Below are 18,146 nucleotides of genomic sequence, written 5' to 3'. Positions count from 1 at the left end.
TTATTATTATTATTATTATATTGGTCCGAGTATAAGCTGCACTTCCCCCCCAAACTCTGACCTTGAAAAGTTAAAGTGTGGCTTAAATTTGCGACCTTACAAAAACTGCCTTTTACGATATTGCTGCTGAAACAGACATACGGTAAAAGGGAACAAAAAAAGTTTTATTGCCGATTTGTGAGCTTGAGACTTCATTTGCCATTTACGGGTGTGAGTGCCTGTGGCATTGTAGCAGCTGAATAGTGATTTGCGATTTTAGCGATTGTACGGTAACTTTTGTGGGCTTGCAAGATCAAAGGCTTAAATTGGCTCGGAGTTACAGTTGTACTGTGGCATCTGAATATAGACTGCATTTTTAATCAAGACTTATATTGGCTTATATTTTGATCAGATTCCTAAATTCACAAATGTTTCATGCCAGGCAGAAGACCAGCTGTCTAAGTACTTTGGCAAGATGTTATCCTCCTGGACAAGGGGCCCCCTTGATTTATAGCAGAAAACAATTCTCAAAGTCGTAAAAAGGGAATTACAGGTTAAGAGCAAGGTTACATAGACCCAACATAATTAGGAATGGGCAAATAGTAAAATGATACCATGGGCCTCTCTTAAACCTTGAGCTGTATTTTCTAAGGCCAGAGGCAAATGGAAAAAAAAACCATCTAGCTGACAGAAAAAGAGAGCATTTTTAGGAAATCTTCTAAAAGCAGTTTCTTTTTTAAACTGAGAGAGTTAAAAAGAGCAATAAATGTTGGGAAAAGCAACTGGCTTGGCTGGGGAAGAAGAAGCTTCTTCCTATTTTATTTTGAGGCTGGAAAGGAGGGTGAAAGGGGGAGGTGTAAACTAAAGAGGCTTCTTCAAAAACTGTTTTTTACTGAGTTCCTTCCTTTCTACTTTGAGAAGCTTTATTCTTTTAAAAGGTTACCTATGATAATGTATGAAATATATTAGCTTAAATATATTGGCTTAAATGTAATTATGCAAAGGATTTAAGAAATGCTAGATTCTTATTTCATATAGTTGTAAGAGTTGTATTTATCCTGAAATTAAGTCAGCCACCAGCCTAGCCCCCCTGCCAGACAAGAAGACGCCATCCAAGCAGTCCTGATATATAGTTGTCAGGCATTTGTTTAGAAACCTTCAAATGAAGGAGATCTTTCAATGTTGATGTGAAACTCAAGATCCTTGACATATGTTTAAGATAAAAATTTAAGATTAACCATTTGTTTTAGAAGGCAATAGGGCAAGGAGGGCAAGAGGTGAGCTGGTAATTAAGGATCCTTGTTGAGACAAATGTAAGATATATTACTACTTATTTGTCATTTATAGATGTAACAATATATAGCTCTTTGTGTTCCATATAAGGACAGGAGGATATGGGTGTATCTTTTACATTGGATATAGCAGGCAGCCAATAGGAAATTCAACCAGGCTGACTGGACAGAGGCAGCCACAGGAGGAGCAAAGGGGGCTGGATTAAGGAAATATAAGTGCTGGCCATTATGGCAGGAGGGCAGGCCAGAGCTTGGTAACCATATACCACTGTGCCTCTCATTTATTTGTCTGACAAATAAATTATTATTTTAATTTCTCTGTTGCTGCGTTGAATATTTCATTCCAGCTAAGCGTTAACCACAAGCAGGGTGCTACAGTACCAGCGGCAGCAATTTTCAGCCTGTAACCCAATTTTAAGGGAGTGGCTTATATTTGGGTATTATCTTCCCCCCCCCCTTGAATTTTAAAGTTGCGGCTTATTTGTGGGTGCGGCTTATATTCAGGCCAATACGGCATTCTTCTTCTTCTTCTTCTTCTTCTTCTTCTTCTTCTTCTTCTTCTTCTTCTTCTTCTTCTTCTTCTTCTTTCTTCTTCACATTTGCATCCTCACCTCCTTTCCTGTTACAAAAATTTTAAGGTCTTAGATATGTAATAAATGTTCATAAATGTACCAAGCAAACACGTACATAAATACAGTGGTTACAGACGCTTCAGGTTACAGACTCCATTAACCCAGAAATATTACCTCGGGTTAAGAACTTTGCTTCAGGATGAGAACAGAAATCGTGCTTCGGCGGCACGGCAGCAGCAGGAGGCCCCATTAGCTAAAGTTGTACGTCAGGTTAAGAACAGTTTCAGGTTAAGAACGGACCTCCGGAACGAATTAAGTTCTTAACCCGAGGTACCACTGTATATAAGCCACATGCCTGAAACCCCACAGAAAAAACGTCCTGAACAAATTTACCTCAAATATTTCTCTGCAAGGTCAAAGTGGGAAACCTCCCCATTGTCTCTTTCCTCACAAATCCTGCCTTAAGGGTATGTCTGTGTTTGAATAGGGTGTGAGTCTGTGACCTGGCGCAGGAACAAAGTATTTATCATTACCAAAGACTGGCCAGGCTCCAGGCTCTCATTAAAAAGGTAACCTGCCAGACACGAAATAAACAAGGCACTCAGATTTCTGTTGTAGACCGCCTTTTCTGTGATGTATGTATGATGCTTCTGGGGGTGGTCTTGGGACTCGAGGGTGGGCAATTTTAAATTTCTATATAAGGGCAGGCACGCTTTTGTTAGGGGTTCCTCCTCCTTTCTCATGTCTGTGAGGGGGCACCCTGTTGCAATAGTTGAATAAAGATCAGGTTTACTAGCTGCTTTGCTTCTTAATATTCTCTGGTTGGCCTCTGTTATTTTCTCCGACCGATGGAGAACCTACAAAGGACTCTACAAGGGCTCTTGTGTACCCCATAAGGGAATAAGGGCAGATTTTCGTTTATTACACCTCCAAGGAGCTCAAGGGGGGTTGCATAGTTTGTCCTCCCCATTTTACATGGTTCTCCTCGCTCCTCATTTAATCCTCGCAACAACAACCCTGTGAGGTAGGATGGGCTGAGACTGGCCCAAGGTCAACCTTTTGAGCTTCGTAGCCAAACAGAGATTTGAACCCTGGTCTCCCAGGTCAGTCCAACACTCTAGCTGCTACTGAAGTAGAAAGCACATACAATTTTCTCCTAAAGGCTGGTGGTTTGGGGGTGCGAAGAAGCAGACATTTGCAAGGAATCAAAGGGAAAAGGACACACAAACATCACCAATGTCATATAGGGGATGGAGCAAGGGGAGGTGGCCCTCAGGCAGGTGGGGGGGGGGGAGGTGTCTTTATTTTGACATGTGCCACCACCCCATGGGAAATGCAGGAAAAGGAGAGCAGGCTGCACCGGTCAGTAGTCGGCGGCCCTGATAGTGGAGCCAGAGTGAGTCCTGCCAGATCTTTGAGAGAGAGTTCAATTCCACAGGCATTTGTTGTTCTAGCTCTTAGTATCCCAGGAGAGAAATCAGATGCAGCTGGTGCCGAAATGACGCTCCTTGGGGGAACATTGTGCATTTGTGGTGGGGCTGAGGAACATGGGGAAGGTGTCCTGCGTAATGTATAGGGCAGCACAGCCCATGGGGGCCCCTCCGGAAGCTGCTGGACTGCAGCTCCCATCCTCTCTGTCCCCTGGCCATGCTGGATGGGTCAGAGGGGAGTTGGAGTCCAGCATTATCCAGAGGACACCCCATTTGATGCCCCTGATATACAGAATCCAGCCTGTAAATATGGAACGTTAATGCATCAACCCCAAACATGTATAACTGGGCCGAAGCCCCACTCAATGCAATGAGGTTTATTTCTGGCAACGTGTGGAGATGGGGAGGCTGCATTTGCTGAGGGCATTTGAAGCTGACACTGTTATGTACTGAAGTTCTGACCCTGGGCCAGCAGGGGGATACTGTAGATAGTTATGCAAATGAAGGATCAAAAGTGACATTCAGTGATTGGATAGTTTTAGAAAGTTGCAACAGTTACGTTGTTCTGGAGCTAGCTCTATATAAGCAGGCTGACTGAGCTCTTCAGTTCAGTTTTGTTCCAGCTTACAAATAAAGAGCTGCTTTGGAAGAATCGCTGTGATGTCTGATATGTTCACCCACAACTTAACAGACACACTGTTCAATTTCTTTTTTATTTTCTTCCCATCTGAGGTATCCAGAGTAAGGAGCTATCCTGCCTGATGTGGGGGAAGGGGTTCATTTTTTAGTCCTCTATTAATCCAATGATGCATGCATTTTCACAGCTGCATAAGGTCTTGTGGGGAGAGGAAGGTTTCGTAGAATTGCAGAGTTGCGAGGGATCCTGAGGGTCATCTAGTCCCACCCCCTGCAGTGCAGGAAACCTTTGCCAAACGTGGGGCTCCAACCCACAACCGTGGGATTAAGAGTCTCGTGCTCTGCCAAATCAGACATCTCAAAAGGAAAACAAGACTGAAGGTGAGGAAAAGATGATTTATTGGGACTGTTAAAAGTGTGACTGTCTCTTTAAGCTGCAGAGGGAATTCTGGGGAAAGGAAGGAAAATGAATCTTCTCTTCTTCTTTTTTTTTTATAAATATTTTTATTGCTTTTTTCCAGATAGAGTATACAGTCAGCATAGAAAGATAACAGTAATAGAAAAAGAAAAAAGAAAAAGAAAGAAAAACAAAAGAAAACCATCTTTCCAGAATGTTTTCTCATAACCGACTGGACTTCCCCACATCTCCCTCACCCTGCATTCTTTACAATAAAGATATCAGCAAATTATTACCTTGTTTCATGCATTCCTTTGTACTTTCAAATAGTTATACTTTATGTTTAAGATACTTATCTGATTACTTTATCTTAAAATAAATATGATGTTACTTTAAACATTAGTCCTTTCATAATTATAACTTAGTTTCCATATCACCGAGTCTTGTTGCTGAAGCTAAATTTTCTAAATCATGCAAACTCTTAACATTCATATAACTTATAATATTTTTGTAGATAGTCTTTAAATTTTTTCCAATCCTCTTCAATTGTTTCTTCTCCCAAATCTCGGATTCTGCCAGTCATTTCGACCAATTCCATGTAGTCCATCAACTGCGTCTGCCACTCTTCCAGTGTGGGCAAATCTTGTGTCTTCCAATATTTTGCAATTAGTATTCTTGCTGCTGTTGTTGCATACATATAAAAAGTTCTGTCCTTCTTTAGCACCTTCTGGCCGACAATGCCCAGGAGAAAGGCCTCTGGTTTCTTAGGAAAGGTGTATTTAAACACCTTTTTTAACTCATTGTGAATCATTTCCCAGAAGACCTTCACATTTGGGCAAGTCCACCAGAGGTGAAAGAATGTCCCTTCAGCCCCCTTACATTTCCAACATTTATTATCAGACAAATGATATATCTTAGCAAGTTTGACTGGGGTCATGTACCACCTGTATATCATTTTCATAATATTCTCTTTCAAGGCATTACATGCCGTGAATTTCATACCAGTGGTCCATAACCTTTCCCAGTCTTCAAACATAATGTTGTACCCAATGTCCTGAGCCCATTTTATCATTGCTGATTTGACTGTCTCATCCTGAGTGTTCCATTTAAGCAGCAAGTTATACATTCTCGAAAGTACTTTAGTCTTTGGTTCTAACAATTCTGTCTCTAGTTTCGATTTTTCCACCTGGAAGCCTGTTTTTTTATCCAACTTAAAAACCTCTTGTATTTGAGCATAATGGAACCAATTTTGCACCTTGTTCTTTAATTTTTCATAACTCTGCAGCCTCCAATTTTCTCCAACTTTTTCTATGATTTCCCCATATTTCGGCCAACCAACTTCCATATTGGGTTTTTTCCAGGCCTTGGCCTCTGCTGGTGAAAGCCACCTCGGGGTCTTACCTTCTAATAAGTCCTTGTATTTTGTCCAGACCATAAATATTGCTTTTCTGACAATATGGTTTTTGAACATTTTATGAACCTTTGCCTTGTCGTACCACAGATATGCATGCCAACCAAAAGCATTGTCAAACCCTTCCAGATCTAGGACATCAGTGTTCTCAAGAAGTAACCAATCCTTCATCCAGCAGAAGGCCGCAGCTTCATAATATAATCTCAGGTCCGGCAGGGCAAACCCCCCTCTTTCTTTCGAATCAGTTAGTATTTTAAACTTTATCCGGGGCTTTTTGCCCTGCCAAACAAACTTGGATATATCCTTCTGCCACTTTCCAAAACATTCCACTCTGTCCACAATCTGTAGGGCTTGAAACAGGAATAACATTTTCGGCAATACATTCATTTTTATAGCTGCAATTCGACCCAACAAGGAAAGTTTCAATCTTGACCAAATTTCCAAATCTTTTTTGATTTCCGACCAACATTTTTCATAATTGTCTTTAAATAAATTCAAATTTTTAGCAGACAAATGAACCCCAAGGTATTTCACTTTTTTTACCACACTTAGTTCTGTCTCCTTCTGAAACTCATCTGTTTCTGAAGATGTCAAGTTTTCCCCCAAAACCTTGGTTTTTTGCTTGTTCAACTTAAATCCCGCCACCCGACCAAATTCATGAATCAGTTCTAAAACTCTTTTTGTACTAGATTCTGGCTCTTGTAATGTTAAAACCAAGTCATCTGCAAAAGCTTTCAGTTTATATTGTTTCACTCCGACCTGTATTCCTTGTACCAACCGGTCCTCCTTAATCATGTTCAAAAGCACCTTGAAAATGAATCTTCTCAAAGGGCCCTTGAAAAACTGCCCCAGGTTCTCCTGGTGGGTAAATGGTTTTTTATATCAGTCACTCTGGTCTGGAAAGAAACTCCTGCTGGGCCTGAGAGGCCGATTTAGTTTCCTCAGGAGATACTGAGGTGGGTTTCATTTCCCCTCATATAAAAGTAAGGGAGGAGGGTCTCTCCAGAGAACGAGGCTCCTGAGAACGTGTAGAGTTCGGCTCCTGAGTCAGCGTCAGAAAGAGACACATGTCCCCCTTCATAGTCCAGAGTCACCCGGATCCTCCTGGGCTCCCAAAACAGGGACAGAGGAGAGGAATGAGGGGAGGTGCAGGCCCGGTACTTCCCTCCCCACTTCCCCACAGCCCAGATCCCTCCCTCAGGGCTAAAGGGGAAGCGGCCCTTTCTCCTCACAGACTTCCTGGCAACCCCCACAGACCACCATCTCCCATTTCCCACAGTGACTTCCCAGAAATGTCTGCCTGCTGTGAATCCCTCACATCCCAACACACAAAAATAGATGTTGAATCTCTCAGGATTGCCAGGCAGGGCTTGAGCTTTCTCTCCCCATCTCACGCTTTTCCGATCCTTGGACAGGATGAGTTGGGGATGGGCTGTGTCTGGATCCAGAGTGACATTTGCTGTTGGGGAGAAGATGAGGGAGAGAGAAGATTAGGCAGAGTCAGCAGAGACAGAGAAATCGACACAAAATAAATAAATAAATAAAAAACACCCGAAAAACCCAGATTCCCTTTCAGATCAAGGGGATTTATTTGCATCGCATGCAAGACTGAGACTCCTCCTTGCACACTTTGATCAGAATAAATAACTTCCTTGTTTGTTTTTAAATCAGTTTCCTTCACTTTCTTATATTCAATGTCCACTGTGCCTGCCCTCTTCTCAACCCAGGCATTTTCTAAGGGGATAAACCACCAAGGAAACCTTTTACTCAGCTCTTCTGTGTTATCTAAGAGGAAAGAGAGGAGAATTGGAGGAGGCAGGAGAGGAGAGAAGCTGCTTTCCTCTGACAATCTCTGTGGGAACTGGCCTTTGGGGACCTCTGGGTTGGGCTGGGGGAGGAGGACCCCCAGCAGTAATAGTAGTAGTAGTAGTAGTAGTAGTAGTAATAATAATAATAATAATATCAACATTTGCATACTGCCCATCATATATAGGTCTCAGGGTGGTCCACAGCATAAAAATACAACACAAAACCACATATAGGCTTCCCCTCACTTTCACGTGGGTTATGTTCTGGGCCCTCGTGCCCAAAAGTGAAAATCGTGTTAAGTGGGGAGCCTGTTTATTCCTGCTCTCCATCTCTCTCACCCACTTGGTCTCTCCTTCCTCCCAACCATCTTGGAAGTTTAGGCCTTGCCGCCAGGGAAGAGGAGGCAGGTGGAAGGGCAATTTTACAAAGGACTGCTTATTCCATGCTTCTCTTTGGGATTTCATATATACACCATAAGACTAGTTCCCTGGGGGAAGGGGGAAATAACTCAAAAGGTTACCAGTTTGGGGCTGAGACAGTCATGATAGGAAAGTGTAGGGCTGCCCTATTTTGAAGAGCAAGAAAGAGGACACATTGGCCAACTCTGACTTTTAACCATGGATCACTATGATGATTCTCATTCGAAATACCACTACTGTATGTAGGCTATAGAAGCTGCTAGTAGCAATGTTCTTAACTTTCAACAACAAAAGAATAATAATAATACATATAGCTCCCTCACTTGCCACATGAAATATTTGGGCGCATGTTCACATCTTTCTGAATGTAAGTGTGCACAGAACAAATTATTAACCTGTTGAACATCTGCATGTGGACTCTCCTTAAGGGCAGGGGGATCTTAACTCTTGACAACTAAAGGCCTAAGGAATTAAAACAACTAACATGTTTAGCTGTGATCCCTGCATTGCAGGGGGTTGGGCTAGATCAGGGGTCAGCAAACTTTTTCAGCAGGGGGCTGGTCCACTGTCCCTCAGACCTTGTGGGGGGCAGGACTATACAGTGGTACCTCGGGTTAAGTACTTAATTCGTTCTGGAGGTCCGTTCTTAACCTGAAACTGTTCTTAACCTGAAGCACCACTTTAGCTCATGGGGCCTCCTGCTGTTGCTGCGCTGCCAGAGCACGATTTCTGTTCTCATCCTGAAGCAAAGTTCTTAACCCGAGGTAATATTTCTGGGTTAGCAGAGTCTGTAACCTGAAGTGTCTGTAACCTGAAGCATCTGTAACCCAAGGTGCTACTGCATTTTGGGGGAAAAAATGAACAAAATTCTATTCCCCGCAAATAACCCAGAGATGCATTTTAAATAAAAGGACACATTCTACTCATGTAAAAACACGCTGAATCCCAAACAGTCCGCGGGCAGGATTTAGAAGAAGATTGGGCTGGATCCAGCCCCCAGGCCTCAGTTTGCCTACCCATGGACTAGATGATCCTTGGGATCCTTTCAAACTCTACTATTCCATGAGGCCATGGGGAAATCAGAAATGGTAAACCATGCTATAAAATGGCGGAGTACAACCATTCAAAATCCACGAATGAAATGGGAATCTGTACTGAATGGCTGGAGGAAGGTTAACATCTTCACCGAGTAAACTGGTGGGGGAAAGCTGTTGAAACCAGAATTTCCAAGCATGCTGACAAACCAAAGGAAGAATCGGCAGAGCTTTACCCTGTAATTCAAAGGGTCTCATGCAATGGGAAGTCCTCCCTCCTGGAATGGGGCTGATCTCAAAAGCCCCAGAAGAACCTCTGCAGATTGTGTGGAGGGAAAACAAAATGCAAGGAAGATTCCTTATACATGAGAATGTGACAAGATGGACCCTGGACTGACCCTGCAGGATCCTCCTCAAGGGCTTTTGTAAGATATTGTAAGACTCTGAGGGTTTTCCCTACAAACAAGCAGTATATAGATTTTATGAAAGAAAGCAAAATCTATAAAATCGAGGGTGAAACCAGGATACTAGTCTATAGGCAGGAGTAAAACTCAGACTGGTGTGCGGGTTCTTCTCAGGGACAAGCTCTGCCCCCAATAGAAGCCTTCAACCTCCCTCCCAGTTCATTCATGGGACATAGAAAGAACCCAAACCCCCTAGAGGACTGTTTCCCAGAGTGACGCCATTGATGGGGGTCCCAAAGTATGCAGAATGGACAGTTCAACACCCATGAAATATCAGTCCCCATCCCTCCTGTCAAATTGTTCCTCCCCTGGAAATTTACCTTTCTGAGTCTGTTCTCTGTATAACACAGCATCTGAGGAAGCAAAAAGATATAACGTGTAAGGGCAACACTCTTCCACCTGAGATAAATCTCCATACAAAAGTAACACTTCATAATGTAGCATCCTTGAATTTACTCCATTCAGAGCAGGAGAACCTCCAAAAGGACAAGCCCAGATTGTGTAGACTGGTAACCAAAAGGAAAAGGAGGTTCCGTAGAATTGAAAACAGATACACTCTGGTTCAGGCTTTCTTTACAGGATACAGCGTTACAATATACATGGGCCATTCTGGGGGACAGGAAATGAAGGCTGGAGCCCCAAGAAGGAAGATATCCTGGGGTTATTAAATTCCATGCAGTAAGAGCCTGGCATGTTCAGTTCTGAAGAAATAATAGAATTCCCACTGTGATATCCTGGCAGCCAATTTTAATTACCTTTCCATTGTTTCATTGCATTCTCCACAAGGTGATTTAGATCACAGGATTCCAAGACCCTGTTCCTCACTCCTGGAGGGAAAGCCATCGGCTTCTCTGGACTCTCTCTTTTCTCATACCTGGTGAAAAGAAAAACAATGTCAGCCCATTCAAATCTGCAATTTCTATTAAAGGAAAAGAAAGAAATTGAGAGGAGGAAGCTGGCTGTGGGAGGCCTAGAGGGACAGGCAGGCACTGAGTGGGGAGTTTCTTCCTCACTACAGACTCCTCAGCCAGACCCCCAAGGGCCAAAGCAGCAACCCCAGGCCTCTGGGTCTCCCCACTGGTGTCAATTCAAAGAAGAAGCAGAATCATATGGTATCAAGGGGCAGGAATTGTCTGAGGGTGATGACAGCACAGCACACATTTCCTTTCTCTAGATGTCCCCAGAGAAGGGGAGAGGAAGAAAAAGAGATGCACTTTTGTTGGGAAACAAGAAATGTTCCTTAAAACCTCTACTCTGCACCTGAGTGATACCTTGAACTGAAATACTGCAGCCGGAATATGGTCAAGAAAATAGCCAATTCCTGCTCCTTGGTGAGAAATCGCCCCCTCCCAAGGGGCTCTATGGGGCAGGACTTTGCTTGGGACAGTGTGGGGGGCCGGCAGAGTGACTGAACTGGTCAGTCTAGAAGTAAACAGCTAAGGCAGACACGTCCAACTCCCAAGAGACTGAGATCTACTCACAACTGTGATCTACCCATTGTCAAGTCCCAAAGAGGGGGCCCTGCTTTTACCTGTGAGATGCTTCAGGGAGTGAGTCCTACAGTCTCTCCCCTGCAGCCCCTGGAGGGCCATGTCTGAGGTTCTTGCATCCCGGCCTCATGGAGTGATGCTAATGGAAATGAGCCAGATCCACTTACCTCTGCAAGGTCCTTCTCACATCCTAGAGGGGAAAAGAGAAGGGAATTCACTGCACACCACAGGCCACACTAGGAAGACCCCCTCAGACCCTGCCCCTCGGGTGCCAGTCTGCCTGGCACATGCCAAGGTTGTGGGTAGGGATGGTGGAATCAGCCAGTTTTGGTTTCTCACAGCTTTTATTTCTCCAATCTGAAATTGTGAATTTTTCCAATATCAAGTTCTCCACATTTCCACATCAGTTTGCAATTATTGTTGAAAATCCTTATGAAAATCCACCAGCATTTAAGGGAATCTCGTGTTTATGGATTCAATAGAAGATTCCAACCCATCTCTTGTCTTAGATTATAATTTATTAACTTTAATCCAGTTTGCACTGTGCAATTCAGACATAAGTAAGCCTACAGGATAATCCTACCAGGGAACTGTCCCAAATTGTCTTCCACAGAAGTCCCCAAATTTCACATTCTACTTTCCAACTAGAAATAAAAAAGCACCTGCAGCATAAAATGCCTCCAAAGGGGAAATAAAACAGCTCCATGTTTCTTTGGGCTCCTCCACACTTCTGCTTTTCCTGTGCCCAGAAAACACGGGTTCAAGAGGTTTTGCCTTTGCCCTTTCACTTTCCCTCAGGGAAAACCGGCTCCTTAGTTCAACATCTAAGCAAACGTCAATCTGGAGAAAACCTGGCTGAGGTTTGCTCTCATTCAGCAGTAGAGAGCAGGTTTTCCTTGAGGAAAGGGGTGGGACAGGATGAGTCCCTCTGTCTTGCTCTTTCGTCACTGTGACTGAGCACCATTTTGGGCTGATCTGGATCCACTGTGAAGGGGATCAACCCAGAAGTTGTGGAGGGAAGTGGAAAAGAAGCTTGGTCAAGAGACTGGCTCATGTCAGAAGGAGGCCTGAACTCATCCTCGCTGAAGCCCAGCCCAGGGCAGGAAGGCAGCATTGCCAAGAAGAAGGCATTTGGAGACAAATCATCAGCAAAGAGCAGAAAACCACCTCCTGTTCCATCAAGAACACAGAAGAATCTCTAGTCTGCATTCAGGTGAGTTCAGCATCCCAGGTCTCTTGGGTCTTCCTGTCCATTAGATACCTGACTGGAGGCTCCATCATCTGAACCCCTGTACTCCTTGCATACATGAAAGAGACACATGAAGGATTGGAGGCAGCCTTTTCCGGGAGCCTTGGGCTGTTCCTGACACCGTCTTACCTGCAGCAGTTCAGTCGCTGGCTGCTGACTCTTCTCCTCCATCTCCTGGATGATCCTCTCAAGAGAGGAGAGTTTCCTGGAGAGTCTGGCCAGCTGCTCATCCCTTCTCCCTGCAATCGCCTTCTCCACCTTTTCCACATGATTCAGCAGACCTTTTTCTTGTTCTTCCAGGAACTGGTGCAGTTCTCTGAACTTCTCCACAATCTTCAGCCTCTCTGTTTCTGTTAATTTCTGCAAGAAAAGAGGAGGTCTGAGTGTGTTTGGTGCTTAGCCTCGAAACAGCAGAAAGAAAATTATGAGAATTCCACAGGGAGGACACTTCTGATATTTCTATAGACATGAAACCTCCAGTGGCTAAAGAAGTAAACCTTTATTTTGAGGGGAGGCCCTCTCCATTGCTGTTTCTGTTGACATCTATTCTGCAGACGGATACAGCCTAAAGGAAGGAGCTCTTTTTTCCTAGCCATGGATGTTCCCTGCATGTTTTGGGGCATGGCATAACCAGAGTTCACAGTTGTTCAGAGAACATCCAGGGACATAAAACACCACTCAGTTTAGACTGGGGCCATTTAGGTGTAGGAAGGAACAGAAACAGAGGAGGAGGAGGACAAAGTGCAGAGTTCATCCCCATAGCTCCCCTGTTTTCATTAAAGGTTCATAATGGCCTGAGTTTACTTAAAATGAACAAGAGCGCACATTTAGAAAGACAATTCTTTAGTAGAATTTATGGTAAATCAGGATTTGGATTGAATTGCTTCCACCCTTTCAGCTCACAAGTCCTCAGGCTTCTCCTTGACTGCTATTCACATAATAAATGACAAGTGGAAATAAACTCCATTTAGCTGCATTCAAAGGTGAACTTGCCCAATTTGCTCTTGCTGAAAAAATATGGAGACCAAAACAGAGCTTTAAAATTCTGATATTTTCACACTTGACCCAGCCAGGTAATATTCACAAAAAATGTATTTATGAGGGTAAAGTACAGACCAATATATTTATACAAGGAGGTAGCTACCCTAACATCTGATTCATTTTCAGAACAATAAATTAATAAACAGACTGATAAGAAAAATGAGAAGCTGAAATGGGCAGATTTCCCCATCACTTCTCAGTCCTGACTCAATTCTCCTCCTTCTCCTTCTCCCTCTCCTTCTTCTTCTTCTCCTCCTCCTCCTCCTCCTCTATTGAATTTATACACTGCCCTATACCTGCAGGTCTCAAGTGCTTGTTCCCTGTCTAGTAACAACAGAGACACTTACAAGGAGGTCTTTGCTTTCCTTGTCCAGATCTGCTTGATGGGCCAGAATTTCCTCTCTCTCTTTCCTCAGAATCTCCAGGCGTTGACAGATCTCTCCCTAAAGAGAAAAGGAAAAATTCAGCTTTGATTGAGACACACAGAGAAATTACAATCATAATGGCTTCATGCGCCCAGTGGCCTTGCTAGAATAGCAAAGCAGTTTCCTGGAGGAAATAAAAGTACAGACAAACTACATACTTTCTGCAGCACCCCTGCGGGGCTCAGGATCCCAGTTAGGTCCCCCCTTCCTTGCAGAGCTGGCAGCCCCTCACCTTTTCTCAAACACCCTCCCTTGTGGAGTGATCTCTCAGCCTCCTCTCCTTCCCTTGGGAGTCCCAGCCTGACTTCTCATCTTGAGGTCTCAGGGAGAAGTGGGAAGAGAAGGAGGAGGAGGAGAAGGAAGGGCTAAGGCAGGATCCAACCTGGGATGTACCAGTCAAGCGTCAACGAGATAGTGAGGTCAGCCCAAGAGTCCAGAGGTGCAGGGATAGAGCAGCACTTCTCAAAACTTCACCCATTCCAAACCCCTCTTTTGGGTCAGATGGCAATTCTGGTTTTCTGCTATTTGTCAGTTATTTTCTCTGCAGTAGCCACAGTGGCGTAGCGTGGGGGGGATGCAGGGGGGGGCGGTCGCACAGGGCGCAACATCTGGGGTTAGGGCAAATCCATGGGTTAGGGGGCGCAAATCCACAGGTTAGGGGGCGCGAATCCACGGGTTAGGGGGCGCAAATTACTTGCCTTGCCCCGGGTGCTGACAACCCACGCTACGCCACTGAGTAGCCAGACCCCCAAGTGTGCTCGGACCACCAGGGGAGATTTAAGTGCTGCAGCTTCTTCCATTTCTGGGCCAAAGAAGTTCTGGCTGCGGCCAGAATCCAGCCAGGTAGCTCCTTCGGTCAGAAGATTGCTGCCTAGTCATCCTGCCAATTCAAAGGGACCAGCTTCATTTCACTATTATTACTATTTTGTGGCATTAGTAGCACTGCATAGCACAGGAGCATTTTTGCACCACTGTAACAGAACAAGTGATTTTTTTAAAAAGGGATTAAAAGGCATTATATATAGTATACAATTGCACAGGTCCAATTCCGAGTTGCCATGAAAAAGTCATCTTTCCCCCTGGTCTTTGCAGATGCTACTCTGAACCAAGGAGTCCTTTGCCATTTGGGGTGGGAGGAGATCCTCAGCCCCCCCCCCGCTGAAACCTCATCGCGCAGGCTCCACAGCACCCCCAGAATAAGCCACCAGTAGGTGCTTCTACTCCCCACTCCCAAATCTGCTTCCAACAGATACTTGGGGGGTGGGATCCTGCACCATCAGGTCAATTCCTGGCTAACAGTCCCCTCCCCACCCCACGCTGATCCCTTGCTGCTCTCTGTTTTGCAGGGCATTGAGGAAGCATCCTGGTAACCAAAGGAGACATGTACTTAGTTGTGTATGTGCCATTTACATTTGTACTGTTCTTAATGCGTACAAAGCAGCCTTTCTGGGGGATGTGGATGAGGTTAACCCTTTCTCTCCCTGCCAAGGTCCCAGTTCAAATCTTTGAAGCTGCTGTGAGTATTTCAAGATCCCCTTGTCCCCCTGGCAGAGAGAAAGACTTCAGCTCCCCCCTCCAGCCACCCCAGGAGCCCCCAGGCTCCCCCTGGGCTGCTTCCAAGGCGATAAACAACGACCAATTCATGCCATGGCTACTTTGGACCTGAGAATTCAAAAGCAAACCTCCCAAGAAGAATCCACTGCTATTTCTCCCCCTCCAGATCCAGGGATCTCCTACCTTGTATTCCTGGAAAGCCTCCTCCAGAGGAATCACCTCGTGCTCTTTGTGCCCTTTTGACTTGTCGCACACCACGCAGATGGGGGCTTCATCCTCCTTGCAAAAGAGCTTGAGGGGCTCCTGGTGCTTCTCGCAGACTCCTCCTTTCCCTCCTTCCTCCTTTCCCTCCTTCAGGCTGAGATTCTTCGCTATTTCCACCATATTAGCCAGTTGCCGGTTGGAGACGAGGCTCCTTCTCTGGACTCTTTCTCTGCACTGAGGGCAGGAAGCCTCTGCCTCCGATTCCCCCCAGAACAGGACCAAGCAGGATCGGCAGAAGTTGTGCCCACACTCTGGGATGGTGACTGGATCCTTGAAGTAATCCAGGCAGATGGAGCAAGTGGCTTCATCACGGAGACGCTGGATGTGACCCCCTGCAGCAGCCATGGCTCCCTCGCGCCAAAACCCGAGTTAAGTTTCGTTTTCTCAGATTTCAGCTGCTGTGAGTTTCCCCTTCCTGGAAATGACTCAGAAACTCAGTGACCACGTGATCTTTTTTTTCCTTTCCAAATGTCCCCAGGTCTTTACATTTGCAACAGCGAATGCTTCTGGATTGTCTCCTGTTAATAAACAAAAATCATCCTTATAGGTTGATTGACCATCAGAACATCCACACAGGAGAGAAGCCTCACAAATGCCCTGAGTAGTGGAAAAACTTTTCTCCGTGAGATACGCTGATCAAACACCAAAGGACCCACATGGAGGAGAAACCTCATGAATGCCCCGAGTGCGGAAAAAGCTTCATTCAGAAGAAGGGATTAATCGGACACCAGATAATTCATTTAGGGAATACGTCCAGCTAATATTCTTGAAAAGTGCCACATTCCACAGAAAAAAAGAGGGAGAAATGTTGGTTACAACCTGATTTGCAGTGGAGAACACACACCATATCTATGTCACAAGACATAGGCGGATGGCCAGTTGTTGTTGTTAATTCAAGAAAGTTCTCTGTTGAGGCTTCCTGCCCCAGGAGGGGACAAACAAAACTGCCCACCCCCTGCTCTGGTCCCCACGATGGAGGCAGGGAGGCAGAGACACATGATATCCACATTGCAGATTCTCATAGCACTGGAAGTTGTGGCCCCCAAACAAAGCTGAATTTTGGGAGATCCAGGACAGAAAAAAGCATTTGGTTGTGGAGTGCGTAAATGAACCATGGAACTCACTGCCACTGGAGGAAGAGATGGCAAGCAACTTAAAATCATGGAATTGCAGAGCTGAACGTTACCACAAGGGTCACCTAGTCCAGATCTCTGCAATGCAGGAATCTGTTGCCCAACGTGGTGCTCAAGCCAGTGACCCTTAGATTAAGACTATCATGCTCCACCCATTGAGCTGGGGACAAGACAAGGGGACAAATTCATGGAGCACCAGGCTGTGAAGCACAATGGCTCTGCTCTGCCTCCAGTCCAGAGGCAGAAGGCTTCTAAATCTCAGGTGCTGGAAACTGCAAGGAGGGGGCAGGAGGCTGGTTTTACACACTGGTCCCGCTTGCAGGTGTCCCACGGGCGTCTGGGTGGACCCTCTTGGGCGCTGGACCAAATGGGCCACTTTTGTGTCCTTCCATGGGGTGAGTGGAGGCTCACAGGGAAACGTATGATGTTGGCGATGTTGATGGAGCAAGGGGAGGTGGCCCTCAGGCAGGTGGGGGGAGGCAAAGGTGTCTTTATTTTGACATGTGCCACCACCCCATGGGAAATGCAGGAAAAGGAGAGCAGGCTACACAGGTCAGAGGTCGGCGGCCCTGATACTGGAGCCGGAGAAAGTCCTGCCTGATCTTTGAGAGAGGTCAATTCCACAGGCATTTGTTGTTCTAGCTCTTAGTATCCCAGGAGAGAAATCAGATGCAGCTGGTGCCGAATGCTTGGGGGAGCATTGTGCATTTGGGGTGGGGCTGAGGGACACGGGGAAGGTGTCCTGCAAAATGTATAGGGCAGCCCAGCCCATGGGGCCCCTTCCGGAAGCGGCCGGACTGCAGCTCCCATCCTCTCTGACCCCTGGCCATGCTGGATGGGTCAGAGGGGAGTTGGAGTCCAGCATTATCCAGAGGACACCCCATTTGAGGCCCCCGATATACAGAATCCAGCCTGTAAACACGGAACGTTAATGCATCAACCCTAAACACGTATAACTGGGCCGAAGCCCCACTCAATGCAATGAGGTTCATTTCTGGCAACGTGTGGAGATGGGGAGGCTGCATTTGCTGAGGGCATTTGAAGCTGACACTGTTATGTACTGAAGTTCTGACCCTGGGCCAGCAGGAGGATACTGTAGATAGTTATGCAAATGAAGGATCAAAAGTGACGTTCAGTGATTGGATAGTTTTAGAAAGTTGCAACAGTTACGTTGTTCTGGAGCTAGCTCTATATAAGCAGGCTGACTGAGCTCTTCAGTTCAGTTCTGTTCCAGCTTACAAATAAAGAGCTGCTTTGGAAGAATCGCTGTGATGTCTGATATGTTCACCCACAACTTAACAGACGCACTGTTCAATTTCTTTTTTATTTTCTTCCCATCTGAGGTCTCCAGAGTAAGGAGCTATCCTGCCTGATGTGGGGGAAGGGGTTCATTTTTTTAGTCCTCTATTAATCCAATTATGCATGCATTTTCACAGCTGCATAAGGTCTTGTGGGGAGAGGAAGGTTTTGTAGAATTGCAGAGTTGCGAGGGATCCTGAGGGTCATTTAGTCCCACCCCCTGCAGTGCAGGAAACCTTTGCCGAACG

The 18,146-nt window shown here is 45.4% G+C and overlaps 1 protein-coding gene across 2 annotated transcripts; it reads right to left on the bottom strand.

Moving 5' to 3' along the window:
• Window positions 1-4,442: 4,442 nt before the first annotated feature.
• On the bottom strand, window positions 4,443-15,938 carry LOC144326653 (zinc finger protein RFP-like). 2 transcript variants are annotated; one of them, XM_077923321.1, is made up of 7 exons: window positions 15,386-15,938; window positions 13,571-13,666; window positions 12,312-12,542; window positions 11,101-11,123; window positions 10,199-10,317; window positions 9,764-9,796; window positions 4,447-7,176 (listed from the first exon to the last, which is right to left on the bottom strand). In XM_077923321.1, exons 1-7 carry the CDS (start codon window positions 15,809-15,811, stop codon window positions 6,659-6,661), a joined length of 1,446 nt encoding a protein of 481 aa, XP_077779447.1. In that variant the 5' UTR covers window positions 15,812-15,938; the 3' UTR covers window positions 4,447-6,658. The 2 variants fall into 2 exon arrangements, with proteins under 2 accessions (XP_077779448.1, XP_077779447.1); XM_077923322.1 differs by lacking the exon at window positions 13,571-13,666 and having other exon boundaries at window positions 4,443-7,176.
• Window positions 15,939-18,146: the final 2,208 nt, after the last annotated feature.

This window comes from Podarcis muralis, chromosome 2, assembly GCF_964188315.1.
Source record: "Podarcis muralis chromosome 2, rPodMur119.hap1.1, whole genome shotgun sequence".
Classification (NCBI taxonomy): domain Eukaryota; kingdom Metazoa; phylum Chordata; class Lepidosauria; order Squamata; family Lacertidae; genus Podarcis; species Podarcis muralis.
Note: the sequence above shows the minus strand (reverse complement) of the source record. Positions and strands in the feature narration are given on the sequence as shown.